The following is a 14,143-nucleotide window of genomic DNA, read 5'->3' on the forward strand; positions in this document are numbered from 1 at the left end:
TGTGTGTGTGTGTGTGTGTGTGTGTGTGTGTGTGTGTGTGTGTGTGTGTGTGTGTGTGTGTGTGTATGGGTGAATGTATGCACAATACATTCACCCATTCACACACACATTCATTCACCAATGAGTGTGAGGTTAGGAGTAATAGAAACATGTTTTTTTTGTTTTGTTTCTTGCAACACTTTTCTTCATTTTGTTGCAGAGCCAGATCACTCATAGCATCTCTGAGGATAGAATTCTGGATGAGCAGCACATTGCAGCATGCCTTCATCTGGTGGTTGTATAACAAGGCAACACAAATAAACAATGTGAAAAGGGTGCCATTTCCTCATGCCTTTGATGGCAATTGGATGATTTGAGGCATTTTGTTCCAAAAATGTGTTTTGCAAAAATCCAGCTGTTGGTGGCGCTATAACAGGCCAATGTGAAAAGGGTGGGATATATTCCTCAGCAGTAGGAAAGTGCGTGGAAGATTTCACGTAAATTGCACACTGCGTTCATGATTTGAGGCTTTTTGTTCTAAACGGCCCATGCAAACTTTGAAAGACAATTATAGCCAATTAGGACGGAATAAGAAATATGGGACAAATCTGTCTTGAGCACATGACTATAGAGATACTGTGTAAGGATTTGTGAGATTTTTGTTTGGACAGAATCTGGAGGAGTAATATAAAAAAATGTGTATTACAAAAGTCGGCCTCCTGGTTATAAAAGGCAGATGTGAAAAATGCAGGTCAAAGGTTTGTCCTTGGCCTCGAGGGAGTGTGCATGGAACGTTTCACGCAGATCAGTGCAGTTATAGGTAAAAAAAGAAAATGAAAAGCTGCCTCATGGTGGCGCTATAACAGGCCGTTCTGGAAAATGTGGGGCAGAGGTTCATCGTTGGCATCCAGGGAGAGTGTATGCAACGTTTGGCATCGACCGGGTTAACGGTGCCGGAGATTTGCTGGTAATCCGGACGGACGGACGGACACACTGGGGGAGAACAGGTTCCAACTGGCAGTGACCTGGAAGCTTACAGTATACATCCAAGCTGTCGAGCAGGAAGTTTTCTCCATATTTAAAGTTTTAAGGATCTTTTGTCCTTGAAAACAAGTTTTTTTAATTTTCTTTGTTTTTAAGTCTCTTTTCGATTAAACTTTATGTTATGTTTTGCTGTTTTTGGGCATGCCCAATGCCCTCGGGATATTGTAACTTTCACATCACTGCGGAGGCTAATATCAAAAAGACCCGCGACCTTCAGTAACCACCAACTTCTGTCTAAAGGTCCTTTCAAATGGGGTGTATGTGTGTGTGTGTGTGTGTGTGTGTGTGTGCATAAAGTGAAATGTGCACATGCACGCACGCACGTGTGCGCACACACACACACACACACACACACACACACACACACTCTCTAGCAGGCACACACATACTGTATATGCACACCAATACACAGGCAAACATACACATTAACACACACACTCTCTCTCTAGCAGGCACACAATTATATGTTTACGCACACAAGCATGCACACCGATACACAGGCAAACACACACACACACACACACACACACACACACACACACACACACACACACACACACAAGCACTCTGGAGATATGGCCTGACATTTCCCACTCAGTGGCAGTGTGGAGTCAGCAGGACAGAACAGCCAATAAGCAATAGATTATGAATATGAAATGCTTCTCATTGAGACGTCGCTCCACGGATTAATGAACATATATTTCCACTCGAGTCGCACTGTATGAGTTTTGCGCCCTCTAACAAATCGTTGCATCAATAAAGCCGCCGCATTACGAATACAAATTGTGCAATCTCAACCGAGGCGGCGGTTAAATTAACAGACATTTCTCTCCGATCGCAGTTCCATCATGTGTTTGGTGACCGTTGAATGTCAGCAGAGGACTTTGTAAAGAAACTGAGAGGCTGGAGTGGTGGAAATGGTGCTAAGTTGTTTTACTTAAAGTATCACTACTGCAATGTAGAAATATACACTCCGTTACGAGCAAGAAGTCCGGAATTAAAAATGCACTTGATTAAAACTACAAAAGCATTGGCATTAAAATGTACGTTACATACGAAAAGTAAAAGTACTCGTTATGCAGAATGTCCCATTTCAAGTTTTCGAATAAAAATCGAAAGATCTACAAGCTCACAATGCGTCGCATCGCGACACATTGTGAGCTTGTAGATCTTTCGATATGCTATTTTCAAATGGTCAATACAAATTTATATAAAGTGGTTAATGCATGTTTTGTAATAATAATACTAATTTACATAGTAACTACTAAAGCTATCAAATAAATGTAGTGGAGTAGAAGTATAATATTATACTTCTGAGATGTAATGCAGTAAAAGTAAAAAATTGGAAATACTCAAGTAAAGTACAAATATCTCAAAATTGTAGTTAAGTACAGTATTTGAGTAAATGTACTATAGTTACTTTCCACCATAGAGAAGCATAACCTCTCATACAGGCTCGACGCGAGGAATCAAATCAGAGCAGGTTTTTATTATTTTTTTAATTAATGCCATTTTCCGCATCAGGGGACGGTTCATAATGTGGCATTAACAGCCAGGCTGGGCCTTGATTGTCCCCAAGTATTGAGCTCTCGATCGCGAACAAAAGGTAGTTAGCGGTGATTGCTTGTTCAATGGAGTTGCCATTTAAAGCATGCCAAATACTTATGAATTGTCTGGACAGGACAATCCATAGCCATTGATCAGCTCGTTTGGGTTAGCCTTAGCTGGCTGTGGAGGCAAGTCGATCACCCCCCCCCCCCCTCCCCAACCCCCCCCACTCCACCCCGACCCCCCCCCACTCCACCCCGACCCCGTCGTATACTAACTAGAATGAAGAGGGATTTCAGAAACTATTAAGTCTTCCCTCCCCACTAATGCAGTGTGACTCCAACGAAATCCCCTCAAAAAGGAGTAGAAATTGCCTTGGGTTATGGGTCAGTAGACACACTGCTCGTGGCGTGCGAAAGGGAGAGGGAGGAATGAAGGAGAGAGAGAGAGAGAGAGAGAGAGAGAGAGAGAGAGAGAGAGAGAGAGAGAGAGAGAGAGAGAGAGAGAGCACGAGAGACCAAGAACAAGAGTGTGAAAAAGATAGAAAGTCACAAAGACATTGTTCTAAAAAAAAAAAAAAAGAAGAGAAGTACAGCCGCTCTCGGAGAATCCAGCAGCTTTCTAAAAGGTCATAACGGTAAAGGTCAGTGCAATAAATCCCAGAGACCACTGTTCACGGATAGTGAGACCACTGTTCACGGATAGTGAGACCACTGTTCACGGATAGTGAGACCACTGTTCACGGATAGTGAGACCACTGTTCACGGATAGTGAGACCACTGTTCACGGATAGTGAGACCACTGTTCACGGATAGTGAGACCACTGTTCACGGATAGTGAGACCACTGTTCACGGATAGAGAGACCACTGTTCACGGATAGAGAGACCACTGTTCACGGATAGTGCCGACCATAGAGACCACTGTTCACGGATAGTGAGACCACTGTTCACGGATAGTGCCGACAGCGCTGTACATCCGTCCAACAGAGAAATTACGATAATTGCTTTTTTTCGCCACATGTCAACTCTCACTCTCTAATCGTGTCTGTGTTTTGAGTGTTGCAACCATGGGTGCAGCCACTCAAATGCCCAGCTATGTCCGTCCCTCCCTAACTATGTCTGTCTGTATGTAGGCATATGTTTAGGGTACCAACAGGTGACAAATATTTTCCAGGAATCCCCATAAGAGAAGATTGTTACGGCTCTATAGCAGAGATTCTCAACCCGTTTAATTTCAGCACCCCCAGTTTGACATGCATATTATTCTATCTCTGGGACCCCCAATGTATAATGTAAAATCAATGTTAATTTAACTCTGAGAGTGTATAAATGGGACCAAATGGACCGTCTTAGAGTGTGCTTCGATTGTATCAGCGTTGTGAACCTCTTCATGTCATCTTGTGTGCTCTGAGTTGCATACTTTTTAAAGAGGGAGTGCCACAATATTTGTATTTTTCCAGTTTTCCATGTGTCTATGAGGTGACAGTACGACACCCTGGAGTCGTTTTTATGTGCAATGGTGTATTCACTTTATATTTAGGGTTTCTTCCTGGAGGCTGAACCCTTGACAGTCAAACGGGCCAATGAAATAAACAGTAATATAGTGACATCAGCCCCTCCCCTAACCCCTTTATCATCAACCCCTTTACCAGCTGTGGGTGGATGACCACCCATCACCACCCACCAGGCAAACCAGGCATACTTAATAAACTGGTGGGCGTGCCCACATAAAAACAACATTTTAACAAATACTGTACACTGTACTGTATTATACCTCCTTATATAACAATAAGACCTGATGATCATGTTTTAGGGTGGAAAAGAAATCACGGCACTCCATCTTTAAATAATATTTCTGGCGTGGATGTTTTTTGACGGCCAAACCACAAAATTGCAAAACGCAGAAGTGTGTCTGTCGGACTCCTACGCCGCATGTGCAAGCGCAACAACATGCACGCACGCACACAAGCTGACACGCTGACACACCAATCACATGCACGCACACACAGGGATTCATTAGCCACCATAGATTGTCGTCACACAAATACCCCGAAATGTAAACACACAGTTAGCGGGCTCTGTCTTCGAGCACAACATTAAAGCTTTGCATCAGTGGCCTATGAAATTTGCCAATTACACCTCCCAAAAGTACTTTAAGGCTCTCATCATTTTCTTCTCGCGCGGAATGCACGGCGCATGAGCTGAATACCTTAGTAGAGCTAATAGCCGTGGTGGAAGCAGTCCCCTCACATCTTCTGACTCGTGTACAAGAATAGCAAAAACGCAGCGTATAACTCTATTCGGTAGGACTTTACTTAAAGGTGCAGGGCTATAATGCATCATAATTATAATGCACACAAGGCTTAATAAGACACGTGTTTATAATTATGAATAAAAATAAGTATCAGAAGTGCTGGAACAGCATATAATAATAACTATCCTGCATTGTCAGTCTGACTATGTACAGTACACCAGTGGTGGGCCACTTTGACGATGGCGAGGGCCACTATATTTCCACACTCCCTCCAGAGGGCCACTATATTTCCACACTCCCTCCAGAGGGCCACTATATTTCCACACTCCCTCCAGAAGGCCACTATATTTTTCCACACTCACTCCAGAGGTCCACTATATTTCCATACTCACTCCAGAGGGCCACTATATTTCCACACTCACTCCAGAGGGCCACTATATTTCCATACTCACTCCAGAGGGCCACTATATTTCCACACTCCCTCCAGAGGGCCACTATATTTCCACACTCCCTCCAGAAGGCCACTATATTTCCAAACTCCCTCCAGAGGGCCACTATATTTCCACACTCACTCCAGAGGGCCACTATATTTCCACACTCACTCCAGAGGGCCACTATATTTCCACACTCACTCCAGAGGGCCACTATATTTCCCCAATCACACAAGCTCAAAACGTTTTGAGCTTAGATCGGCTGATATTAACCTGAGGGCCATATATTATAAGTGACGGTGGGGGCCGCATGTGGCCCCCAGGCCGTCGGTTGCCCCTGTATGATGTACAGTATAATGGTAGTTGATCTGCTGTTGTGCTGTTCTCATGCATTATGATCAGCACTTACAATATTTAAATCATGTCAGAAGTTGTTATCCATAATCATAGACATTTATAACAAGTGTTGTGAAGCCATTATGCTGAGCGCCCATTTAATATAACGCCATGTTATTGGACTATCTATTGATCATTCAAGCGTTTTTAATGTTGCAACTTTAATGTTGAAGCTGGCAAAGCTCATTTTCATTACACTTTATAATATAACGTTCTATACAGCAGGTTAGCTTAACCTAAAAGTTAATTTATAATTTGTACTGATAATCTATACATCTATCGAAACTAGTATCCAAGGCTGTGCAATAAATGTACATGTATGTATGTATGTAAAAAAAAGCCTATTTTCTCTGAAATGCAGTGGATATAGTATAATATCTAGTATAATCGAAATACTGAAGTAAAGTACCTTTACATTGTACTTAAGTATAGTATGAGAAAACACACATTACAGCGGTTACAGTCCACCACTGGTATTACTAAATAGTACACATCACACGCACACACACACACACACACACACACACACACACACACACACACACACACACACACACACACACACACACACACACACACACACACACACACACACACACACACACACACACACACACACACACACACACACACACACACACACACACACACACACACAACAGCATGCCGTCAGTGAAGCCCAGGACATCCATGTCTAATGACATCTGGCCTGTGATGCGGAGCGCCTCCTACAGGAGGAGTGAGTGCACTACATTGCAGGGCTGACGGCCAGTGGTAGAAGGAAGAAGATTTATTATTATTATATTTGTTTTAACTCGAGTTAAAGTAGCAATATTACAATGTTTAGAAAGCCTGTTTTTGTGCCCCCTCGGGGCACAGGTCTCCACCAGGACAGGTCAGGTTGAGGCCTCCTTGTGGCGCTATAAAAAGCCAACGTGTTAGGGTGGCATTTCTTCTTACGCCTTGAATGGCAATTGGATGATTTGAGGCATTTTGTTCCAAAAATGTGTTTTGCAAAAATCCACCTGTTGGTGGCACTATAACAGGCCAATGTGAAAAGGGTGGGATATATTCCTCAGCCTAGTAGGAAAGTCTGTGAAAGATTTAACGTAAATTGCACGCTGCGTTCATGATTTGAGGCTTTTTGTTTAAAACGGGGCAATCCTGCAAACTTTGAAAGCCAATGTTAGCCAATTTGGATGGAATCTGAAATATCGGACAGATCCGTCTTGAGCACATAACAATAGAGATAGTGTGTACCGATTTGCAGGATTTTTGGACAGAATCTGGAGGAGTAATTCAAAGAAATGTTTTTTTCAAACGTTGGCCTCCTGGTGGCGCTATAGGTAATTCTGGAAAGTTTGGGGCAGAGGTTCATACAGGGAGTGTGTGTGCAAAATTTGACCAGTTTAACGGTGCTGGAGATTAGCTGTACACAGACGGACGGACACAAGCACACACACACGGACGGAGTGCAAAATATACTCTCTCCCCATGCCTTCGGTCTGGTGGAGACAACAAAAAGGAAAAATTTAAGGAATATTTTACAAACAAAAAATGTCCAGGACTGAAAGACCTCACCGGTTATTAATAAACGACAGAAATAGTAATTTCTTGGGTGAACTTCATTAAGTACAATTGGTTCCACCACTGGCTGATGTTCATTGAGACTGTGCGGACACCAAAGCTAGTTTTTACTAGACAGTCATACAGCACCACACGACTACAGCTAGCAGAGCCAAGCCAGAGCCATGGAACGCAGCAAGCTCGCTTTAATACTACCACCACCACAGGCGTAAAAAGGAGAAAAAATAAAGCACACGGTCAAAGATACGGTACCTGCTTTGTAAACCATGCTTCCAATGTCTGCAGTGAGAGAAAACGTGCAAAGGGTAAGAAGAGATGCATGGGGCAATGGAGGAGGAGGGGGGGGGGGGGCCTGGTTGAGGTTTATATTTTTTATTTAGTCAGAAAAGCAAGCAACGTCATGCGCAGATGAGCTGAAATGAACCGTCGGTTAGAAGATGAGCTGCATTAATACACCACTGAGAAGGTCTCGTGTTGCCAAGGATTTCATTGAGCTCATTCTTATGTTCCATTCTTTTAACTCAAATTTTTTAAATAATTTATTCAAATGTCCTTTTTTTTATGTTTTGTGTAAAGCGCATTACATGGCCTCAGCGTTGAAATGTGCTATCCAATTAAAGTTTTTGCTGCATATCCTACAGTGGCCTTGCTTTGCCTATTGCTCTGCAACAAGCTGACATTTGACGATGCAGGCAAAGATGACCTACTTTCAATGGGGGAAAACACTGAGATCACACAGTTATTTCCCCTGCGTGTGTGCGTGTGCGCGTGCGTGCGTGCGTGCGTGCGTGCGTGCGTCAAGAGGATATTCGTGTGTGTTTGTGTGCCTTGATGATAGGGAAATGAGACTTGGCATCTCGATGCCCCGCCGGTGAATAAAATGAGCGTGACATTCATCCACCCACACTGACACCAACGTCAATATGACAGACAGTGATTGACAGGCACAAATATTATGATATCACGCACGCACACACGCACACACACACACACACACACACACACACACGTTCACATAAGCACAAATGTCATTCAGAGATTTCAGACACAAAGACACACACGCGCCCGCGCGCACACACACGCAGGCAGGCAGGCACACAGGCACACGTTACAAATGCAGAAATACAGCTGTGAATGTTGTGTCGGCGCTGCAGCGGCGGAGAGATTCATCTTTCTCAAACTGTGAGACTCCCGAGGTCTTTCTTAGCAGGCACTAAGCCCTGCGTCTTTATAAGTCCTATACCTGAAGAGCCCTGCAAAGAGCCACTCCGCATGTCGGCTTTGCCTCTCCCTATCTCGTCACCGACACCACGGAACAGGTGCTATACTCTGTTTTGTTTCTTCTGCGCATGCTGATGTGCAGACTGCGCATGCAGTGGTGTAACGTAACCAAACACATTTACTGGGCGGCTGTGGCTCAGGAGGTAGAGCAGGTCGTCCAATGATCCGTGGGTCGGCGGTTCGAATCCCGGCTCCTCCTGTCTACATGTCGAAGTGTCCTTGGGCAAGACACTGAACCCTACACTGCCTCCAATGAGTTGGTCGGCGTGAGCTCGCCACCATTGGTGTGTGAATGTGGTAAGTGAGGACGCTGGCGTCGACTGTTCGCCGCTTCACCTCCCAATGTATGAATGAATGAACCATTGTAAAGCGCTTTGAGCACTTGGAAAAGCGCTATAAAAATGCAATTCATATTACTTAGGTACATTTCCAATACTTTTACGTACACTCAACTACTCTCAGCGGCAAATATTTTAAGAAAATGTTGATGCCAATACTTTTGCACTTCTATTCAAGTACATATTGAATTCTGGACTTTGACTTGTAATGCTGCGTTCACACAGGCAGACAAGATCACAGCATCATTTGTCGCGTACACTTTTGGAAAATCTGTTGCTCACGTGGTCGTTGACGTCATCAAGTGTGCGTCCGTACAGTGACGTGTGTCATTGCAGCTACTGTAGCTTTGTCGCTTCGCATCTGGAAGTTGAACCCAGCTCAGCTTCAATTTGTAGCTTTGTCGCTTTGAGGCTTTTGCAGCAGCTACAAACGCCGGATGAGTCTTTGCATCATCACGTCACTGACTTCCATTGACAATGAACGGTAGACTGCATGCATCTTTGAACCTGCCCACGTGAACGCATACGTTTATTTTTAATTAAAACAAATTAGTACCTTTTCCACCACTGCACACACGCACACGCGTGCACACGCACACACACACGCACACACAAACACACGCGATGTGAGCTCACCAATTGTGCAGTGCTCTCCGTTCCAGCCCTGATGACATTGGCACTTGCCGTCCTTGCAGCTTCCGTGCTTGACGCAGAGCGGGTTACACACGCGCTGGTCACAGCCGGCACCCGTCCAGCCCTCCTCACAGCGACACGCTCCACCCATGCACACCCCGTGCGTCCCACAGTCCACGGAGCACACCTCTGCAGGGAGGGAGGCCATAGAAACAGTTTGGGTTTATTGTGACAAATAAAAGACAGTAGATGTGTGGGGTGCACATACTTTTTTATTTTTTTTACTTGAGAGCTACTTTCAAAATGACCAGCTCAACAAGATCTGCACACCAAAAACAAAAGATGATCCTATTGCTGAAAGATTGTAACAAATGTACGAGAGGGGGCTTTGGAATAGCATTGTTGCTCTTACGTATATATTGTGTTTTTTTCTTTTACTCCACTACATTTATGTGATAACTTTAGTTACTAGCTACTTTGTAGGAGGTGATTATTTATTACAAAAAATACACTAACCACTTCAACATTGCGGCCATTTGAAAATATCAGATCTATTTAAAAAATATGTATACACATTTGATAACTTGAAATGTGACATTCTGCACAATGAGTCCTTTTACTTTTGGTACTTTAAGTACATTTAGATGCCAAATACCTTTGTACTTTTTGTACGTTTTGAATTCCGGACTTTTACTTGTAATGGAGTATTTCTATATTACTCTATTTCTATATTCTATTCTATTCTATTGTACTTAAATAGAATAATAAAAAATGTGAGTAGTTGTTCCACCACTGCATGTATGTAAGGTATGTTCATCGTACTACGGATAACTAAATTAGGCGATCCGCGGCGTGACGCAACCACGTGGTGAGCTTGTACATCTGATATTTTGTACCTTGTTTGGAGGGAGACTAGAATTTGCAATAAGTCACTCTTGCTAAATGCCTAAATATTGTAAATACACAGCAGACAGGGTAACTGTTCCCCACGTGGTGTCCTCGCCAAAGAACAATAGGGTTTAGGTCCTTAACATCGTCGCCATTTCCCTTGAACTGTTTTGATCCTATCAACTGCAGCTGTTACTGGTTATTTGTTTTATGCTGATTTTGAGTCTACTAAAATAGACTACCAGTGTTCTGCGGTGTTGTTCACAAATTATGTTGTAACGCTACATTCTAGATACAGTCCAAGAAAAATAGAAATTATTGGCTTCGTAACTATAATATCTGTGTCAGGGGCTGTTAAAACTGTCTGACTTATGGTATAATATAGATTACTGGCAAACTGTTGCACGAAACCTCAAATAAATCTTCTACAAGTGTAGGTGATATCTCTACTGCGGGCATCTTCAGAAATACAGTCTAATAAATTCCAGAGATGTTAGATTGAAATCATCACAATGTTTCAGTGTACACAATTCGTTAAGCAAATGGACCCACAAAGGTCCATTTCAGTTCCATGTTGTAAATGAACACAGATGATTTACTGGCATGGCAATGAAATGACACACAATGACAGCGGTAGAGTCTCGGCCAGCTCCGGATGGATACAGATAGTTTCCAATGAGCTGTTTGTAAAGCCAATTCCTATGCAGTGGTGGAAAGTTAACTAAGTACATTTACTTAAGTACTGTAGCACTTTTGTACTACTTTTGAGGTATTTGTACTTTACTTGAGTAATTCTAGCCAATCTACAAGCTCACAATGCGTCGCATCGGCTATTTTCAAAAGATTTACAATACATTTGAAGACTTGAAATGGGACATTCCAAACAATGAGTACTTTAACTTTTTGTACTATAAGTACATTTTGAACCCAATACTTTTGTACTTTTTGAATTCCGGACTTGAAACGGAGTATGTCTATATTGCAGTATTGATACTTTTACTTAACACTCTACCAATAGTTTTTAATAGATTTTGAAGTTGATCATATTTGCCCATGAAGCTTTCAGAAGGTTCCCCTTCCATGACCATCATCATTCCATCATCTCAGAATGTTGTTTTACATCTGAAACATTTTCTAAATATGAATGAGTGTTTTAAGTAAAACATTTTGGAAATGTTTTTTGTATGGCCCATCCAGGTGTACAGTATATCTACCCACCCATGGAGCAGTCAGGGCCCATCCAGATGTACAGTATATCTACCCACCCATGGAGCAGTCAGGGCCCATCCAGATGTACAGTATAACTACCCACCCATGGAGCAGTCAGGGCCCATCCAGATGTACAGTATATCTACCCACCCATGGAGCAGTCAGGGCCCATCCAGATGTACAGTATATCTACCCACCCATGGAGCAGTCAGGGCCCATCCAGATGTACAGTATATCTACCCACCCATGGAGCAGTCAGGGCCCATCCAGATGTACAGTATAACTACCCACCCATGGAGCAGTCAGGGCCCATCCAGATGTACAGTATAACTACCCACCCATGGAGCAGTCAGGGCCCATCCAGATGTACAGTATAACTACCCACCCATGGAGCAGTCAGGGCCCATCCAGATGTACAGTATATCTACCCACCCATGGAGCAGTCAGGGCCCATCCAGATGTACAGTATAACTACCCACCCATGGAGCAGTCAGGGCCCATCCAGATGTACAGTATAACTACCCACCCATGGAGCAGTCAGGGCCCATCCAGATGTACAGTATATCTACCCACCCATGGAGCAGTCAGGGCCCATCCAGATGTACAGTATAACTACCCACCCATGGAGCAGTCAGGGCCCATCCAGATGTACAGTATATCTACCCACCCATGGAGCAGTCAGGGCCCATCCAGATGTACAGTATAACTACCCACCCATGGAGCAGTCAGGGCCCATCCAGATGTACAGTATAACTACCCACCCATGGAGCAGTCAGGGCCCATCCAGTTGGGGTCACAGCTACAGAGACCCGTGTCGGGTATGAAGGCCCCGTGGCCGTGGCACTGGTCCGGACACTGGGCCCGGGGCAGCTCGCAGTGCGGGCCCCCCCAGCCGGGCTTGCAGTGGCACTCGCCGTTCACGCAGATCCCGTTGTTGGAACATGTCGGGTCGAGGCAGTCCACTATCTCACGTGCACGTACACACACACACACACACACACACACACACACACACAACGCAAAAACACATCGGAGAGGAGAGAAGGCGCTAGGATGAGACGACAGCTAGTACGAATGGCTCTGGTCAAACAGAGTCAGTGTTAATGATACTAATGAAGGCTCTGTTCCATTGTGGTCAAACAGAGTCAGCGTGCTGCTGTTGTGCATGTTGGCTCACTGGAAACTCTCCGCTACACCAGTGTCCTTGAGTGTCCGTACATGGAAGCAAATGGACTTGTAAGGGTCCATTTGGTTCAATATACACTCAGAGTTATGGGGGTCCTTGAAATGTAAAAGTTTGAGAACCACTGCACAGTAAATGGAACAGGACATTAATTATAGTATCATCGGTAACACCTGTGAAGGAAGTAGGGAAGAGATCCAGAAGTATAGGAAGAGTTAATCTGTGTGCATATAGAGCCCATTGAAGGGAAACGTTCCATGTGGAGCTTGCATGTTCTCCCTGTGTCCCTTAGGGTAGGTCTCTCTATCCTGCCTCCCCTGGCCAGCCGGGGTGCCTGATGGAGGGGAAATAAAACAAACTGGTTGCACTAACGTGTTCTATCCACACGCGCTACATCCTACAAGGGAAACTCCCCCTTCCCTGTCAGGTGAAAAGAAGCGACTAAGGACTCGTCATACATAGAAGGAAGCATGAGGTCAGTCCGCTGCTCTCCCCGGGTTGGCAGAGGGAGCGTATTGCGCCCAGGATTACTTTAGATAATTGACACTGGGTGATAAAAAGGGTTGCAAAATTGTGGGATAAAAATGTAGAAAATGTTCTTAAATGCCATGATGTGAGGACGGAGATCCTATATATACCGTGTGAGGGGGGAAAAGTACATTGTCATTATGTGTATGTCCCTGTGAAATGCTGCTGTGTACACTGTGAATGCCCAACTCGTCATTTCATCTCATCTGCCGGAGTACCTAATACTGTATGACATGAAAGAATGTGACATTTATGCCTGATGCCATAAAAACCAACCAAGTGTCCTCGATGCATGTACATACACTTCTGCATTTATGAGAGACATTCACATGGACATTGTCGACGTCGTGGCATAGGATGCTGTTTCAGAACAATAGGTTGGAAATGTTTCCCTTTAACAATAAAGCAAAGCAATTAATCGTTGAGAGGGGAAATTAGTGTTGAAAGGAAATTAGTATAGAAATTAGAAAAGATTTTTGGTCAGTTGATGCGGGGGTAAAACACACACAAAAGGAAATGAAATTACTCAGACATTCAGCGTGATCATTATAGCAGCATAGAATTATACAATACAAGACAAGTGACAAGTGAGCCGTTCTTATACAATACATAGTGTCAAGTGTCAGCTTTCTATCACGCAGAATGACGTGCAATACCCAGATGCATGCAGTTCCGTTGTTATTCAGAAGAAAACATAGCTGAAAGTGAAGACGCCAGGGTTTGCAAGATGAATGAACCTGTGTTTATTCATTATTATTCATTACACGATGCTGAAAGAGTAAGACAAAAATAGAAGAATTCCGCTGTGTATAAGAAAAACAACACCACAAAGACAGAGAGAGAG

General features: G+C 43.8%; 1 protein-coding gene across 1 annotated transcript in view; it reads right to left on the reverse strand.

The window, feature by feature from the left end:
* The window catches only part of tenm2a (teneurin transmembrane protein 2a), a 135,712-nt gene that overhangs the window by 50,007 nt on the left and 71,562 nt on the right, over positions 1-14,143 (reverse strand). Inside the window, exons 9-10 of the mRNA XM_080773907.1 lie at positions 12,350-12,550; positions 9,495-9,680 (exon numbers count right to left, since the gene is read on the reverse strand). Of these exons, the coding sequence (XP_080630033.1) occupies positions 9,495-9,680; positions 12,350-12,550 (387 nt within the window). The remainder of the gene's footprint in view (positions 1-9,494; positions 9,681-12,349; positions 12,551-14,143) is intronic.

Source organism: Protomyctophum bolini (genome assembly GCF_963924005.1).
Source record: "Protomyctophum bolini genome assembly, chromosome: 10".
NCBI classification, from domain to species: Eukaryota; Metazoa; Chordata; class Actinopteri; order Myctophiformes; family Myctophidae; genus Protomyctophum; species Protomyctophum bolini.